This window comes from Mirounga leonina, unplaced genomic scaffold (assembly GCF_011800145.1).
Source record: "Mirounga leonina isolate KUSES-001 unplaced genomic scaffold, KU_Mleo_1.0 Mir_101529, whole genome shotgun sequence".
Taxonomy (NCBI): domain Eukaryota; kingdom Metazoa; phylum Chordata; class Mammalia; order Carnivora; family Phocidae; genus Mirounga; species Mirounga leonina.
The window spans coordinates 830,651-849,360 of record NW_023270143.1 but is presented as its reverse complement, the minus strand read 5'-3'; the positions used below and the strand labels follow the sequence as shown (position 1 = coordinate 849,360).

At 42.1% G+C, this 18,710-nt stretch overlaps 1 protein-coding gene across 7 annotated transcripts in view; it reads left to right on the top strand.

The window, feature by feature from the left end:
- Positions 1 to 18,710, top strand: part of PHF8 (PHD finger protein 8) — a 91,867-nt gene that overhangs the window by 30,188 nt on the left and 42,969 nt on the right. For 5 of the 7 annotated variants that reach the window (XM_034988057.1, XM_034987995.1, XM_034988133.1 and 2 more), the window contains exons 8-17: positions 43 to 205; positions 4,676 to 4,763; positions 5,133 to 5,239; positions 6,998 to 7,089; positions 9,539 to 9,628; positions 11,468 to 11,770; positions 12,530 to 12,633; positions 17,344 to 17,522; positions 17,811 to 17,896; positions 18,451 to 18,584. In XM_034988057.1, the coding sequence (XP_034843948.1) occupies positions 43 to 205; positions 4,676 to 4,763; positions 5,133 to 5,239; positions 6,998 to 7,089; positions 9,539 to 9,628; positions 11,468 to 11,770; positions 12,530 to 12,633; positions 17,344 to 17,522; positions 17,811 to 17,896; positions 18,451 to 18,584 (1,346 nt within the window). The remainder of the gene's footprint in view (positions 1 to 42; positions 206 to 4,675; positions 4,764 to 5,132; positions 5,240 to 6,997; positions 7,090 to 9,538; positions 9,629 to 11,467; positions 11,771 to 12,529; positions 12,634 to 17,343; positions 17,523 to 17,810; positions 17,897 to 18,450; positions 18,585 to 18,710) is intronic. The other 2 variants (XM_034988188.1, XM_034988263.1) reach the window with 1 other exon arrangement.

Here is an 18,710-nt window from a genome sequence, read left to right as displayed (position 1 = left end):
GAAACTTGATATTTTTGGCACCTCAACCTCTTTTTGTTTCAGGGTGAGAAGATCTTCTACCTGATCCGCCCAACAAATGCCAACCTGACTCTCTTTGAGTGCTGGAGCAGCTCCTCTAACCAGAACGAGATGTTCTTTGGGGACCAGGTGGACAAGTGCTATAAGTGTTCCGTGAAGCAAGGACAGACACTTTTCATTCCTACAGGTCTTCCCTGGGTCCCTCTGGGAGGGTTTCAGGAGGGCGGGAAGCAGATGGGAGGTTGTGGCACCAGAGCCAGCGCCTTCCCATGATGTATTGATTTGATTATGTGGGATATCCCTCTCATATCAGCTGATAACTCAGAACTGGACCACAGGAAAATTCACATGATGGCCAGTGGGCAGCATGGTCACTTCATGAGGTTGCAAGTGGGGAGTTCCAGGAAGAGGTTGATGGACTCCCTTGCACTGGGCTGATGTCAGCTTGGTGAACGGATAGGGAATAGGTCTCTCAGCCCCATGACTCTAGGGATAGTGACTGGGAGGCTGGCATTGCAGGCTATAAATCAGAGTGACTTGGGGTGGGGTGGGGCTTTTCCCCCCCTAAACAATACATTCCAAGGCTTCACCCCTAGAATTATGAATTTGTAGGTCTGGGGTGGGATCTCAGTTTGTGTTTTGAATAGGTTCCCCCAGTTGTCTCAATTTGGGGAAGTTGACATCTTTACCATGTTGAGTCTTCCATGAACGCAGTATGTCTTTCCATTTATTTAGATTTTCCTAATCTAAATAGGGAGGCGGGGAGAGAGAGAATCTTAAGCAGGCCCCCAGCACAGAGCCTGAGATGGGGCTTGATCTCACAGCCCTGAGATCACGATCTGAGCTGAAATCAAGAGTCAGATGCTTAATCGACTGAGCCACTCAGGTGTCCCTGTTTAGAGTTTTAGGGTAGGTCTGCTGGCAATAGATTTTCTTAGTTCTCCTTCATCTGTAAATGTCTTGATTTCCGTTTTATTCCTAAAGGATATTTTTGCTGGATATAGAATTCTGGGTTGATAGTTCTTTCCTTTAAGCACTTGGAAGAATGTTGTGCTGCTTCGTTCTGACCTCCATAGTTTCTGATGAGATTTTGGCTGTCATTCAAATTGTCTTTTCCCTTATATGTGTCATTTCTTGCTATTTGTAATTTTTTTTCTTTAGTTCCTAATAGTTAGACTATAATGTGTCTTGGCATGTATTTCTTTGGGTTTATATTACATGTGTTCATTGAGCTTCCTGAATGTGTAGGTTTATATTTTTTGTCATATTAGTGAAGAAATTTTTAGCTATTATTTCTCTGGATGCTTTTTCAGTCCCACACTCTAACTTCTTTTCTTTTGGATCTCTGATTATATGAATGCTATATATATTTTGTTGTAGTCCCACAGGTCCCTGAGTTTATGTTTTTCAGTCTATTTCCTCTCTCTTGTTCATATTGAGTACTTTTTCTTGTTCTGTCTTGAAGTGTTTTGATTCTTTTCTCCATTGTCTTTATTCTTCTGTTGAGTCCGTTTCATTATTTATTTCAGATATAGTATTTTCCAGTTCTAAAATTTCCATTTGTTTCTTATTTATATCTTCTCTTTTTTTGTTTCAAACATGTTTATAATTGTTCATTGAAGCATTCTTATGATAGCTCCTTTAAAATTGTCATATGGGGTGCCTGGCTGGCTCAGTCAGTTAAGTGACTGCCTTCGGCTCAGGTCATGATCTCAGGGTCCTGGGATCGAGCCCCACATCGGGCTCCCTGCTCAGTGGGGAGTCTGCTTGTCCTTCTTCCTCTGCTCCTCCCCCACTCGTGTGCTTGCTTACTCTCAAATAAATAAATAAAATCTTTTAAAAAATAAAATAAAATTATCATATAGTTCTAGCATCTTTGTCCAATATGATATTGTATAATTCTGGATTTTCTTTTCTGTTGCACATATCTGTCTATTCATATATCAATATCATGTTGATTTGATTACATTGGTTTTATATAGCATGTTTAATATATGGTGAGGCATGTTACCTCCCCCCATACCCATCCACTTTTCTCTTTTATAGTTTTCTGTGCCCAGGCATTTATTAATTCATTTATTCATCTTTGAATCCTTTGCCTAATAGGGTGTCACATAATACCTTTTCTACTCTGGGCATTTAATAACTGTTTGATGAATTGAATTCGCCTACCAGAGATTTCAGTTGGATTGATTCGCTTATTGGTATGAAGTCCCATGAACTGGGTATAATCTACTTAGTTTCACAAGTATTGCGTATCTACTGAATACCCCCACATGGGGCTAGGTGCTAGAGACAAAAGATTGATAGGCCATTTCAGTATCATGTTCTAATAGCCACAATAGAGACATTTACCGCAAGTTTTGGGAGTGTGGAGAAGAGCACTTAGTCTAGCTGGAAGTTTGTGAAAATCTTCTCAGAAGAGTGACACCTGACAGGTAAGTATGGACTGACCAAGGAAAGAAAGGCAGAAAAGTCCTCTCAGACATAGAGAAAGGCATAAGCAAAGCAAGGCTGTGTGAAGTAGTTCATGGATACTGGAGCCTAAAGATCAAGGAGAAAGTGAAGCTGAAAAGTAGGCAGACTGAACTTATCCCAGAGGTGACTGGGGGACCATTGAAGGTTTATTTGTTTATGTAGCAAAAGAGACAAAGAATAATATAATAGACATTTATGTGTTTGTAACCCAACTAAAAATATAAAATATTACACATATATTTGAAGACTCCCATATACCTCTTCTCAATTCCATTCCCATTTTTCCCTCTCTGAGCTAGCCATTATTCTGAAGTTGGCAATATCCTCATGCATTTCTGTTCCTTTATTATACAGGTAATGGCTCATCAAGCCAATACCTAGGATTGTTTTACATGTTTTTGAATGTTATATAAATGGAATCATATTAGGTAATTCTTCCCAACTTGCTTTTTTCTCTGAACACTATGATTATGAGATTCATGTTGATAAATGTTCACTCATTTTACTTACTTTCCAGTATTCTGTGTATGAGTAAATGGCAATTTATCCATTCTCCTGTGGATGTACATTTCATTGAAGAATTTTGTGCGGGGATGACATGGGCAGATGTGTATTTTAGATATATTGCTTAGGGTTGAGATGTGGAGGATAGACCTCAGAGATTGAGATTGGTATAGAGCAGTGGTTTGCAAACACTTTGGACTCAGGACCCCTTTATACTTTTTAATATCACTGAGGACCCCAAGACTTTTATTTATGTGGTTTGTATTCAATATTTACCACATTATAAATTAAAACTGAGAAAAATTTTAAATATTAATTCATTGGGAAATAATAAACTCATTACATGTTAGCATGACTAATAATTTTTATGAAAAATAACTATTTTCAAATCAAAAAAATGTAGTGAGAAGAGTGACATTTACATTTTTGCAAACCTTTTTAATATCTGGATTAATAGAAAATGACTGGACCCTCAGGGCACCTGGGTGGCTCATTTGGTTAAGCGTCTGCCTTCAGCTCAGGTCATGATCCAGGGTCCTGGGATCGAGTCCTGCATCGGGCTCCTTGCTCAGCAAGGAGCCTGCTCCCTCTGCTTGTGCTTTCTCTCTCTCTCTCTAATAAATAAATAAAATCTAAAAAAAAAAAAAAAAAATGACTGGACTCTCAAGTCTGCTTCTGCATGTTGTGATATCATGTCATTTACCCTCTGGAAAACTCCACTGTATACCTGTGAATGAGGGTGAAAAAGACAAATAACTTCTTAGTATCATCATGAGCATAGTTTTGACCTTGCCTGTGCTCTCAAGGAGTCTCAGGGAGCCCTAGGATTCCCTGGACCATACCTTGAGAACTGCTGGTGTAGAGGAGCCAGTTTGAAGACTGTTGCAAGTAGCCTAGGTGACAGGTAATGAGGGATCTGAACATTGGTAGGATGGATGGATGGGGAAAGGGAGATGAATATGAGAGAGGTTTAAGAAGAAAAATTAGAAGGTCTCAGAAGGCAGTGTAGAGTCAAGGGGAAGGAAAATAATTGAGTTCCAACTAGGTGCATACTTCACAACCAACATATGAAGTAGATGTTTAGCTGGAAAATGGCAGACTTTGAACTCAGGTTTATTCAACACAAAAGCTCTTTGTGTTTTGTTTTTTTTTTCCAATATTTTATTTATTTACCTGACAGAGAGAGACAGAGAGGGAACACAAGTAGGGGGAGTGGGAGAGGGAAAAGCAGACTTCCCGCGGAGCAGGGAGCCCGATGCGGGGCTCGATCCCAGGACCCTGGGATCATGACCTGAGCCAAAGGCAGACGCTTAATGACTGAGCCAACCAGGAGCCCCCAAAAGCTCTTTGTTTTACCTAGAGTAAAGTTAGAAAGGGGAGACTTGGCGAGGAGGTAATGCCCTTCTAAGAGATGAGAGAGAAGATGGGCGAGGCAGCAGAGAGACTCGAAGTCAAGAGGAGGGAAGTAGAAGGAGTTTAATAACCCCATAAGTTGGTGCAGTTCAGGGTTATAATGGTGGCAGAATGGGTATTGGGAGAGTGGAGGAACTAGAACTTTCTAGAGTCACTGCCAGGTTGGCTGCTCTAAGAAGTTGTGTTTGAGCTGATTTGAGACAGTGATGTCCAGAGGAAGTAAGGCCCTCTGCCAGCTGTGATTTTGCCATGTTACCTACAGGATGGATTCATGCTGTGCTGACCCCGGTGGACTGCCTTGCCTTTGGAGGGAACTTTTTACACAGCCTTAACATCGAAATGCAGCTCAAGTGAGTGCTGAAGCTATTGTTATCCCAAGCTGGCCATTCGCATCTGCTAGAGTCCTTGGGTTCTCCCCTATAGTGAGGAGTGCAGCATAGGAGGAGGCAAGATGATCAGAAAGGAATAGATACTGGTTCCTGATAATGATCAGTGTGAGGATGAATACCCCTTCTTCACTTAGTCATTTATGTGACTTTGGGCAAGTCACATAACCTTTGAGCTCAAGTTTCCTAACCCACAAAGTTGGATTTTGCAGGGTAGTTGTGAGGATTAGAGATAATGGATACAAAGCATTCTAGAACATACCCCATGCATAGTAGGTGCTCAGTAAACAGGATCCTTGTTATCATCGTTGTTGTTGTGCCTACTTCTTCTAGAGCCTATGAGATTGAGAAGCGGCTGAGCACAGCAGACCTCTTCAAGTTTCCTAACTTTGAGACCATCTGTTGGTATGTGGGAAAGCACATCCTGGACATCTTTCGAGGTATGGATCCCTTTGCCAGCTGCCCCTTTTGCCCTGCTTCCCTGAGCGTGTGCATGCACGTGTGTGTGTACGTGCAGATAACCATCACCTCAATGAAGATACAGTACTATTCCATTGCCTCAGAGATCTCCCTAGTGCTACCCCTTTATAGTCTCACCCATTCTTTCCCTTTGCATTATCCATAACTTCTGGAAACCGCTGATCTGTTTTCCATCTCCGTAATTTTGTCATTTCAAGAATACTATAAAATGGAATCATATATTGGGGCGCCTGAGTGGCTTAGTCAGTTAAGCGTCTGCCTTCGGTTTAGGTCGTGATCCTGGGTTCCTGGGATCGAGCCCCGCATCGGGCTCCCTGCTCAGCGGGGAGCCTGTTTCTCCCTCTCCCACTCTGCCTGCTTGTGTTCCCTCTCTCGCAGTCTCTCTCTGTCAAATAAATAAATAAAATCTTAAAAAAAATAAAAAATAAATTTAAAACATGGTATCATATAGTGTGTGAACTTTTGAGATTGGCTCTTTTACTAAGTATAATGTAAGGTAGAGCATGGATTTTAACTTTATTTAGCAAAGGTGGCTGAAAAAATTGAATTACAGTGAAATTATCCCTATTTGCTGCTAATTAAAGTAAAACTCAATCTGGACAATCTCAGAGTTTCCTGAGTGTGCTTCCTATGGGGTGGGGACAAGGCCCAGTCCTGACCAGCCTGGCATCATTGTGTTGGTTCCCAGGTATCAGCCCAGGTAGAAGCCAGCCTGCTTTGATTCCTCTTTGCTGGTCTGTTTTGAAATAGAGAAGCTCCCTTGCTCAGACCTGAGATTCTTCAAGGTAACTTGGACATGAGGAATCCGTATTTTAGTTACAAAGAACCTCAGAAGCAGGGGTGCCTGGGTGGCTTGGTCAGGTTAAGCATCTGACTCTTGGTTTCAGCTCTGGTCATGATGAGATCGAGCCCTGCATTGGGCTCTGTGCTCATTGTGGAGTCTGCTTGACATTCTTTCCCTGCCCTCCCTCCCTTCTCTGCTCCTTCCCCTGCTTGCATGTGTGCACGTTCTCTCTCTCTCAAATAAATAAATAAAATCTAAAAAAAGAACCTCAGAGTCCAGTGAGTACAGTCTCCTACCCACTACTTCAAGCCCTTACTCTGCTACCTAGACTGGCTATCACTTAAGTGTTCTATCAGAGGCTAGATGACTAACCAGTTATTGCCTGTTCAGAACAGCTCGGTTCAGTAGAAAATTCTGTATTGAGCCAAAATATGGCTATTTTTCATAACCTCCTCCTGGAGTAACTCAGAATAAGGGCATTTATTAATGGCCCTTCAGATCTGTGTAGGTGGCAGTCAGGGTCCTCCTGAGTATGGTTGCATTTTGAAACCCAAGAGGCAGAGCACTTCCAGTGTGGTAGAAGGAACACAGGCCTCAGATTCAGATAGACATAGCTTCAGTCTTGGCTTTGGCTCTTACTGGGTATATGCCCTTGGTTAAGTCTCTTTGCCTCTCTGAGCCTCAGTTTCCTGAACTGTAAAGTGAAGATAATGATACTTGCCTTAGAGGGCGGGCATAAGGATTACTGAGATAGTAGATATTAAATGCCTGGCATGTAGTAGGTACTCCTTAAATGAACGCTCTTATAAGAACTGAGATCTGGAGTTATGCTTAGAACTTTGAGTATTTTCTCTGGTTGCCTGAAAAAAAGTAACAATTCCTTCACTTCCCTGCATGGCTTCATGACCTTCTGCCTTCCTCTTTCCCCCTTTAGGTTTGCGAGAGAACAGGAGGCACCCAGCATCCTACCTGGTCCATGGTGGCAAAGCTCTGAACTTGGCCTTTAGAGCCTGGACAAGGAAAGAAGTAAATACACATTTTTCTCTACGTCCTCTAGAGTTCTGCCCTCAATAGGGGCTTGCTTTGAGTAGATGCTTTGGGGAGGTGGAAGAGACTGGGGAGGCTTGTGGGCTCCTGGGGTTAGAATGGAGGACTGGCCTAGGACTTCTTGGATTACATTTTTAAACCTTTCTCTCTGATTATAAAAAGTAATACATGCTTACTCTAGAGAATTAGAAAAAATGCAGAAGAGTATAGGAAGGAAAAACATCACCTGTAATTTTAACACTCAGAGGGAATTAACATTAACATTTGGGTATATTTTCTTCTGGTCTTTTTTATATGCATTTAAGAAACATGATTGCTATCACTCTGTACAGTTTCGTATCTGAGTTTGTTGGCTTATGTTCATTTTCCTGTGTCCTCAAAGCTCTCCAGAAACATTTAATAGTTAAATGATATTGTTTTGCAGGGTTGTACCATCCTTACCTAAGCACTTGTTCATTGTTGCTTTATTTATTTGGGGGGTAGTTATAGAAAATCATGCAGTGACTGTCTGCACCAAGCTTTGTCCCTCATCTCTTGATCATTTCTTCAGGATAGATTCCTAGAAGAGCAATAATTGGCTCAAAGTATATGAAAAAATGTAAGGCCCTTGATGCATACTGCCAAAATGGCTTTTTAGAAATAACACCTATATCCATCTATCCAATTGAATATGAAACAGCTGTAAAAGAGATTAAGGAAGTTTTCTCTGTACTGACTTGGAAAGATCTCCAGAATTTGTCAAGTGAAAGTGTACAACCATGTGCATAATGTGCCACCTTATGTGTTAAAAGGTGTGTGTGGGGGGGGGAACAAGAATTATATTTGTATGTGCTTGTATTTGCCTGAAGACACAATCTGGAGGGATGTAGAAGACAGTAATAAAGGTGGTTACCTGTGGGTGTGGGTTAATGGGACTGATGGCAGGGACAAATATATATTGAGGCTTTTCAATATGTATCTTATTATATTGTTCGATTTTTGAGCTATGTAAACGGATTACCTACTCAAAATGTTGACTTTAAAAAAAAATTTTAAGAAATGGAAAAAAACAGAAGAAGAAATATTGATATGTTCTCTTATGCTTTTGATATTCTTTGTAGACTTTTCCCCCTGTATACAGTGGCTTAAGGAGACGTTCCAGCCATTATACGCTTAACTTGTACAATCTCTCCATTCTCGTTGCCAACCTTCCCCTCAGATATCCTTGGACTTCATGTTTTGGGCCTTCTCTTCTCCTTGGACATATCTACACCTGGGCCTTAGCCTAGTCTTCTGTTTCTCCATATCCCTCAAGTGTGGCTACCTTGGGTTTCATTTCTGATGCCCCCCCCACCATGAAGTGAACTTTAGAGGGATTCTGTCCCAGGAACAACAAAAGGGAAGGGGGATGAGTCCTAATTACTCATGCCCTGAGCCAGGATGGCCCCAAATAGCGTGGCCAAAGGGAGCTGGAGAAGAGTAGAACACAGATCCGAGGAGCCCATTCTCATGGACATAGTCTTTTGTGAAATGAAGATGACTTCCATGGGAGGTATTTGCTCCCTCACCTTTCCAGTGCCCCTGGGCCAGGAGGAGGGAGCTATTAAATTTATCCAGCTGGATCACATGGGTTCTCAGACCGCACCCCTGTCCAGCCACCAAAATAGATTCCAGATGGCTTAAAAGAATTAAAAAGAATCAAACCATGGGAAATAAGAAGGTAATGCTGAGGAAGTTTTATCAGTCCTCTGGATACAGAAGTGAAGTGAAAACTGGTAGAAAAAAATCACAAGGGAAAAGCTTGAGAGATCGGTCTACATAAAGATGTAAATCTTGAGGACTCAAAAAGATTGCAAACAAATTAAAAGAGAGACACCCAAGAGAGGTCTCAGCCTGGGTTGCTGTTCCACTTCATTACAAGTGGAGAGACTGGGTTGTCCCCAGGGATCTCCTCCAGGTCTTGACTTTTTGAGGGGTATGGCCCAAGCCCACCACTGAGTTCCTCACACCCCTGGTGTGTGAGGTTTTGCAAATATTTCCTCATAGTCTGTGGTTTGTCTTAACAGCGTTTTTCAAAGAGAAGTTTTAGTTTTTTATTAAGCCCAATTTATCCGTTGTTTTTCTTTTAAGGTTCATGCTTTTCGTATCCTCAGAAATCTTGGTCTAACCCAAGGTCACAAAGATTTTCTCCTCTGTTTTCTTCTAAAGGGGTTATAGTTTTAGATTTTACATTTCAGCCTTTGATCCATTTTGAGTTTGTGTGTGTGTTGGGGGTGGGCGCGGTACAAGATATGGATTGAGGTTCTTTTTTTGCATATGGATATCCAGTTGGTCCAGTACCAGTTGTTAAAGAGACTACCCTTTCTCCATTGAATTACTTTGGTACCTTTGTCAAAAATCAGTTGTCCGTTTATGTGTGGGTCTATTCCTCATGCCTTTTGTTTGACAGGCTCTGCCAGACCACGAGGATGAGATTCCAGAGACAGTGCGGACCGTACAGCTCATTAAAGATCTGGCTAGGGAGATCCGCCTGGTGGAAGTAAGAAGCAGGGGAGCAGGGGAGGCGTTTGGGAAGGGCTCAAGGCTCAAGTGGCAGGTCAGCCTTCTTCAGTTGGCTTGAGAGCTCAGGGGAAGGGTTGGGAAAACCCCACCAAGGACTCTGTTTATTCATTTAAATAATTATTGTGCGCCTCGAGTGTGCCTCACATTGGGCTAGGTGCTTATAATACATAAATAATTCATTGCCCACAAAGAACTCAGAATCTTGTAGAGGACCCTGGGCAAAGTCCACTGCCTGAGCCCCAGTTTCCTTGTTTCTAAAGTGGGGATAATTATACCTACTCAGGGGTTGTTAAAAGGGTTAAATAAGGTCATACAGGCCGAGCACTAAGGATAGTCCTTGGCACATAGTAGGTGTTCAATAAATTCTAATGGTGGGTCATGGTAGTTGTGGGTGGAGGTCATAGTAGTAGTCGTTGGTATTACTATTTTGACTCAGTCTCTGCATTCTACAAAATGACAGTTCTCCCAGGTTAAACATGATTACAAAGCCATCTTTCAACAGGTGGCTTATACCACAAGGCAGTAAGGTGTAGATGGTAAGAGACTCAGAGAAACTTGGATTCCGGTTCCTGCTCCGTCACTTGCAAGCCTTTCAGAGCCTTAGTATCCTTATCTGTAAAGGGGGAATAACACCACCTTTTCAGAGTTTTAGGCTCAAGAGCTAACGTATGTAGAGCCCCTCGCACAGTGCCTGGCAGAGTAAGTACTCAATAAATGCGAGCCATTGTTATTAATAGACTTTGCAGCAAAGAGAGAACTCGGTGTGGGCTGGTGAAGTAGCAGAGGCACCAGAGGAGAATTGGACTTATGGAAGTTTAAACTCTCCTTTAGCTCAGGAGCTGTCAGTTTCCGTTTAGCACTCAGGCTCAAGGCACTAAGTCTATGCTGAAGGGTGGTCAGAGTGAGCTACTGGGAGGTTGGGCTTCTAGCCTCACCGCCTGCAGCATGTTTCACTGCCTACACCATAGCTTACATTGTCCACCTCCTACCTCCTTTTCCTCCATTCCCATCTGTCAGAATCCTTCAGAGTTTAGTTACAAGGCCTACCTTTTCTCTGGCTCTTTCCACTTAAACCAATTTTGTATATACAAAGCTCTGGGCTCATTAGAAAAGGACTTAGAGATGGATCATATCTGGTCCACTGGCTTTCAAATGTTTTAAAGTGATGGAACTTTTTTTTTTTTTGTCAAATGAGATCTTACCTGGAAGGTCAGTATGCAACCAATCAAAGCATAGCCGCTGTGAATAAGGTGAAGGCAAGAGGCTTCGACTTCCACATGTTCCTCTTGTTTGCCTTCCACCTACCTCCAGTCTTCAGGGCTCCTCCCAAGAAGTTCAGAGGAGCCACAAGGCATCTCTGAAAACCACCTTTCCAGTCTGCTCCTTTAATGTTGTAGCCGAGCAAACAAGGCCTCAGAGTAGTCCAATCACTTACCTGAGGTCACAGCAGACTTCGGACTAGAACCTGTCTCACATCCCGCAGTCCTTAGCGTTGGCCCCACACCATTTAGTACTCAAGTATTTTCTGTCTCATGCCAGCTGCATTTGGAGTCTTGTCTCCAATTTTGACAGTAGTGCTGGGCTTTTTCTCTGCTCGTCTTCTCCTTACTTGTCAATGGCCGGGTGAAGGAATGCCACCCAGTAAATTCTTGATGACGGACTCGTTGTGAAAAAACTAGGGTGTGCATCTGGATGTGGAGCATCTGGAAGCCACTTCCACGGCAGTACTTCCAGTGCCATGAACAGACCTCTGCTCTTAGCATAGAGAGAACCCTGGAGTAAGCGCTAACCCCGTCGTGTACTGATACTCTTGTAGGATATCTTCCAACAGAACGTTGGGAAGACGAGCAATATCTTTGGGCTGCAGAGGATCTTCCCAGCTGGCTCCATTCCCTTAACCAGGCCAGTCCATTCCACTTCAGTATCCATGTCCAGGCTGTCACTGCCCTCCAAAAGTGGTTCAAAGAAGAAAGGCCTGAAGCCCAAGGAACTCTTCAAGAAGGCAGAGCGAAAGGGCAAGGAGAGCTCAGCCTTGGGGCCTGCTGGCCAATTGAGCTATAATCTCATGGACCCATACAATCATCAGGCACTGAAGACAGGCTCTTCCCAGAAAGCAAAGGTGGGTGCTGGCCCATGGGTTCAGCCCAGCCCTTTTGGGTCCCTTGGAAGAGCAGGGGATCGAAAGGATTGTCCTGTCTTCCCACCTCCCTTAGGGCCCCTGGTGTTTAGCTACCAGTCCCACTCATTTAACAGGCATTTATTGAGACCTTGTCTGTGCTGGGCACTGTGATAGGTGCTGTGACCATAACCCTCAAGAGGCTGACAGGCTAGTGAGAAAGACAGGCATAAAAACAAATGAGTGCAATGAGGTATTGAGGATGCCATAATCAAGGGTGTGTGGGGGACCTTCAGACACAGAGGGGGGATGAGTTTATCCGGTTAGGAGTGATGGTCAGGAGCTCTTCTCAGAAAACATGACACTTGAGCTGAATCTTGAAATGCTGGATGGGAATGACATTTAAGAACATGGCATATGAGTGTCAGGTTGGAGTCTTGAACAGGTCCTTAAGAAAAGCCCTTCTCCAGGGCTCCACCTTGCTTCAAGATTGTGGTGCTCTCCATGGGCACGTGAAGATGCACTCCCTTCTTTTTAGGGAACACGTTTTGCAAGATTGATAGGTTTCCCCTGAGGTAGCCATACGTTCTCAACCTCCTGTTCTTGTGATCATTGGGGGTGGGGGTGGGGGACAGTGTAGCAGGAGGCCTTGGTTCAGGTGGTTTTAACAGTGAACTCAGCCAGTGAAACCGGAAGGAACTGGTCATCGTGATTCACATGGGAGTCCCAGACAGGTGACAACTGAGCCTCCTCCTTCTGCAGTTCAACATCACTGGTACCTGCCTGAATGACTCAGAGGATGACTCGCCAGACTTGGACCTTGATGGGAATGAGGGCCCGCTGGCCCTGTTGATGTCTAATGGCAGGTGAGGTGGGAAGAAGGAACACAGAGATACTGGGACTGTCAGTGGCAACATGTCACTGAGACCGGGCATGGAGTTGGGACCTGGGGCTGGGACATGGGTGGGGGAGGGACTGTACTTGGGGAAATACATTATCGGGTATCATTGCTTAGTTCAGAGAACCATGGTAGTGTTGTGGGAGAGGCCTGGAATCTAACTGGCAGTCTGAGAAAAATCTTGTATGAGTTTTAGAAATTTCAGATAGTCAGTGGGTCAGAACCACTGGCAGAAATAAGAGGGGATATAGCATGCTGATTAAGAGCATTAGTTTTTGTTTTTGTTTTTTAAAGATTTTATTTATTTATTTGAGAGAGAGAATGAGAGAGAGCACATGAGAGGGGGGAGGGCCAGAGGGAGAAGCAGACTCCCTGCTGAGCAGGGAGCCCGATGCGGGACTCGATCCAGGGACTCCAGGATCATGACCTGAGCCGAAGGCAGTCGCTTAACCAACTGAGCCACCCAGGCGCCCAAGAGCATTAGTTTTTTATATGCCTTTTGCTATTAGATTTTTAGGAATTTTGCAGAAATATTTACACAGGTATGTTAAGAGAAACGTTCAGTGTTTACAGCATCGTTGTTTGTAAATAGTAATTGGAAACGTGTTCATCAATAAGGGTTGGTTAAATGAATCATGGTACCTCTGTAGAATAGAATACCATGTAGCTGTTAGAGAGAATGAGTTTAATATCTGTTGGCATGGAAAGGTGTCCAGGATATATTCTTAAGTGAAAAAAATCAGGTTACAAAATAATACATAATAATAGTCCTATTTTAATTTTTAAAAGAAAGGTGTGTGTGTGTGTGTGTGTATGCTTGTGTAGAAAAGTGGCATAGAAGACTTCTTTATTTTTAATTTAACTTTTTTGAAGAGGTTTAAAATTTAATATATGCAGCTTAAAATTGAAAAAGTATGCAACAATATAGAGTGAAAAATTTTATTCCCGCTCCTCCCTGTTCCCCAGCTCCCCTCCCCACAGACAACCAGTGTCAATGATTTTCTTCTAGAGATAATCATACATATTCATGCAAATATATTTGTTATATATTTTATACTTGTCATATTAAACTTATAAGAGTAGTTGTCTCTGGAAAGTAGGATAAGGGAGCCAGGAGAGGAAATTTTCACTTCAGTAGCATTTGAATTTTGTACAATGAGCATGTATTACTTTTCTTAAAATAATTTCTAACAGAACATTTTCTAAAAGAATAAAATAAAAGCATTCACAACAAAAAGCATGGGCTTGGGAATCAGACAGTCCTGAGTTTGAGTCCCAGCTCTGAACATGAATTCACTGTGTGACCTTGGCAAGTTAATTAACCCTGCACCTCAGTGTCCTCATTATAGCTCTTCTATAGATAAAACTTCTACCCTAGGGTTGTTGGAGGACTAAATGAGATAATGTATGTTGAGTGCTTATCACAGGGCCTGGCACATAGTAAATGCTTAATCAATGGTAGCTCTTACAATTAAAATGTTAAAGATGAAAGATGATGGTGGTAGTGGTGGTGGTGATGGTATGGGTATAGCCAGAAGCTAAGTAGATCATCACAAGCCCTGAAACATGTAGGGAGGCAGAGGAAGACCGTAAGAGGGATCATCTGGACACTCAGAACACCAGACAGGAGCAGTCAAGAGCCAAGTAAAGTGTGAACAGTATAGGAACACAAGTGCCAAGGATACCTTCATAGCCTTTTTGTGGGAAAAGGTCTTCGGATCCCAAGGGCAAGTATAGTAGGTCCACCTGGCCGGGAAATAAGGGACAAGGGAGTGTGAGAGTAGGGCAGATTCTGAAAGCAGTAAGGCTATTCTTGGGGTTTGAGACCTAGTAACTAAACAGTAATAGAGAGACCATTGAGCATTGCCTTGGTCTGTGGTAGGTCTCCTGGGGAGGAGAAAATTGAGAGTCCTAAGGGTCCAGCTTGTAACAGCTGTTGAGGACACGAGACATTTTCCCCTTTCCCACTGGTCTTCTTTATGCTGCTTCTATTACCTCCTGCAGCTGCCAGAGACTGCAGTTAAATGAACCTAGAGAGACAAGATACAGAAATATTTACAGACAATATGATATTACATCTGGGCTTCTCTCCAGAATCATCCAGGGTTTTGCAAGGACTGAGGTGTAGATGAAACAAGATTGGCTGTGTGTTGATAATTGCTGAAACATAGCTGGGTGAAAGGCACATGAGAGTTAGTTATACTTTCATATTTTTGTTTATGTTTGACAGTTTTCATATTTAAAAGTTAATAAAAGATCAGGATATAGGGGCACCTGAGTGGCTCAGTCATTAAGCGTCTGCCTTCGGCTCAGGTCATGATCCCAGGGTCCTGGGATCAAGTCCCGCATCGGGCTCCCTGCTCGGCGGGAAGCCTGCTTCTCCCTCTCCCACTCCCCCTGCTTGTGTTCCTGATCTCGCTATGTCAAATAAATAAATAAAATCTTTAAAAAAAAAGATCAGGGTATAAATAGCTACCATTTATTGAGCTCCTGCTCTGCATCAGACTTTAATTTAGCTGTTTAGTACATTATTTTATTTAGTCCTCACAACAACCCTGAACGGTAAGTGTTGTTATCTCCATTTTATTAATGTGGAAACAGGCCCAGAGAACTTAATTATAAGGTTAGCTACCGTTGGGCACTTGCCATGTGTTGGTCTCTGCATTAGCTCATTTAATCTTCCTAAAACCCTGCGAGGTAGAAGACAGGTCAATTTAATGGCAGCCAGTTTACTGAAAGCCAGTTCACCAAATGACTGCTGAATGTACGTATCAAGTATACTGATTTACCAAAAGCTTGTTTCTTTTTTAACTGTAAGGTTTATTTCAGCAGTTTGTACTGGTTAATACTGTTTACCGTATGTAATGGGATTACTTAAGCCATTTTTTCGTTTTTCCCATTTCCTTTATATATTTTTAACAGCTTTTTTGAGGTATACTTTACATACCATACAATTAACCTGCTTTAAGTATACAATTAAATGACTTTTAGTAAGTTTAAAGAACACGCAACTATGGGGCGCCTGGGTGGCTCAGCCGGTTAAGCGTCTGCCTTCGGCTCAGGTCATGATCCCAGGGTCCTGGGATCGAGCCCCGCATCGGGCTCCCTGCTCTGCAGGAAGCCTGCTTCTCCCTCTCCCACTCCCCCTGCTCGTGTTCCCTCTCTCACTGTGTCTCTCTCTGTCAAATAAATAAATAAAATCTTTTAAAAAAAAAAAGAACACGCAACTATCACCACAATCCAATTTTAGAACATTTTAGAACATTTCTATCACCCACTTATACCTTTGGTTCTCTTCCCCAGGCCCAAGCAACCACTAATCTACTTTCTGTCTATAGATTTGCCTTTTCTAGACATATCATATAAATGGAATAATATAATGTGGTCTTCTATGTCTGGCTTCTTTCACTTAGCATAATGTTTTTAGGTTCATCCATGATGTAGTGTGTATCATTAATTGGTTCCTTTTTATTTCTGAATAGTACACCATTGTATGGATATACCACAGTTTGTTTATTCATTAACTAGGTGACGGTTATTTGGATTGATTCCACTCTTTGGCTGTTGTGGATAATGGTGCTATGAGCATTTGCGTACAAGTTTTTGTATGGATGTACGTTTCCGTTTCTCATTTAGGAGTAAAACTTTGGGTCACATGGTAACTTTATGCTTAACTCTTTGAGAAACTGCAAAACTTTATTCTGAAGTGTCTGTACCACTTTACATTCCCACCAGCAGTATCCTGGCTAACAATTGTTATTGTCTGTCTTTTTTATTATAGCCATTCTAATGGATATTAAGTGGTATCTCATTGTGGTTTGGATTTGCATTTCCCTAATAACTAATGATATTGAGCATCTTTTTGTGTGATTATTGGCCATTTGTATATCATCTTTAGAGAAATGTCTATTCAGATCTTTTGCTCATTTTTAAATTGGCTTGTTTATCTTATTGAGTTCTAACAGTTACTTAAATGTTCTGGATACAAATCCTTTCCCAAGTAAATGATTTGCAAATATTTCCTCTCAGTCTTTGGCTTGTCTTTTCATTTTCTTGGTGGTATCTTTTGAAGCACAAATGTTTTGAATTTTACCTAATCCCAGGTCATAAAGATAGTTTCCTATATTTTTTTTCTAGAAGTTTTATAGTTTTAGCTTTTACATTTAGATCTAGGATCCATTTTGAGTTAATTTTTGTGTATGATGTGAGGTAAGAATCCACATTCATTTCTTTGCATGTGGTATCCAGTTATCCAGTTATCTCAGCACCATTTGTTGAAAAGACCATCCTTTCCCCACTGAATTGCCTTAGCATCTTTGGCAGAAATCAGTTGACTGTAAATTAAAGGGTTGGTTCTGGACTCACAGCTGTGTTCCATTGATGTATATGTGTATCTTTTTGCTAATGTCACACTACCTTGACTACTGTTGCTTTTTAGTAAATTTTGAAATTGAGCAGATAAGTCCTCCAGCTTTGTTCTTTTTCAAAATTCTTTTGGCCATATTAAGTCCTTTGTATGCTTCTATACATTTTAGTATCAGCTTATTAATTCCTATAAAAGAAATTAGCTGGATTTTGATAGGGATTGCATTGAATCTATAGACCAATTTGGGGGGAATTGCCATCTTAACAGTATTGAATGTTACTGTCTTTATGCTCTCCTTCTCTTTCTTTTTAGTACCAAGAGGGTAAAGAACTTATCCAAGTCTCGGCGAGCCAAGCTCACAAAGAAGGCAGACAAGGCTAGGCTGGTGGCAGAACAGGTGATGGAGGATGAATTTGACTTGGATTCAGATGATGAACTGCAGATTGACGAGAGATTGGGAAAGGAGAAGGCGACCCTGATAATAAGACCAAGTGTGTACCTGTTCTTTCTTGTTCCTTTCTTGCCCATTTCACATGTTTTGTGTCCTCTTGATAGACCAAAGGCCTTAGGCCTGAGCTTGTTGACATTCTGACTTACCAGCTCTTTAGGCTTCCATGTATTCTTTGCTCTAGAGAGTTATTTATAAACCAGTTCCTAACCTCCCTAAATTAGTTGTCTGTGGTCATTACTTTTAGGAAAATTATATTCTTTTTTCCCCTGGATGTTTGGCTCAGATGCTAATCTTAGCTTCACAATACGTGCATTTCATTATTTTCTAGAATTTCCCCGAAAGTTGCCCCGTGCGAAGCCTTGCTCTGACCCCAACCGAGTTCGTGAACCAGGAGAAGTTGAATTTGACATTGAGGTAGGAGCCTGCCCTGTTGTCTGGTCTTCTGACATTTTGGTTATAGAGATAGAAGACAGATTGTCATTCTAGTTGGGGCGGGGGTCGGGAAAGATACCCTGTGCATTCAATTCCTAAAATATTTATTAAGTGAAAGATGGTGTGCTAAGTACAGGGCAGCTGAGCATATAACAGGAAGACCATAATTGAGATGAAATATTTTAAAAATCCTTTAATGCAGGGTAGAATAAAAGGCATTGTGATGTAGCAGAAAGAGTATCTGATTTGAAATATCTGGTTAAGACCTTACACAACTTATTACTTTCCTGAGCCTTAGTTTCCTTACGTGTAAAACAAGTTAAAATACCCACCTCACACACACACACAAAATAATAATACCTACTTCACAAAGATGCTATGGAGATTAAAATGAAAGAGTGAATATTCTGCTTAGGACTTGGTCTGTATTTGGTGCTCAGAAGATACTAGCATCCCGAGTGAAAATGTCAACACTGTACTGGGGCCTTACCAGACCAACCCTCAGCAGCTGAGATGATATCCTCTTTCCCCAACAGGAGGACTATACAACAGATGAGGACATGGTAGAAGGGGTTGAAGGCAAGCTTGGGAATGGGAGTAGCGCTGGTGGAATTCTTGATCTGCTTAAGGCCAGCAGGCAGGTGGGGGGACCTGACTATGCTGCCCTCACGTGAGTACTGGCTTTGATCTCCCCTTTCCAGGTGATCAGACAGCACACTCTCCCACCCCCACCCAAAAGGCTAGATCAGCCAATCAGCAGATATTTATTGAGACATTTAAAGGGACAAAGAATTAG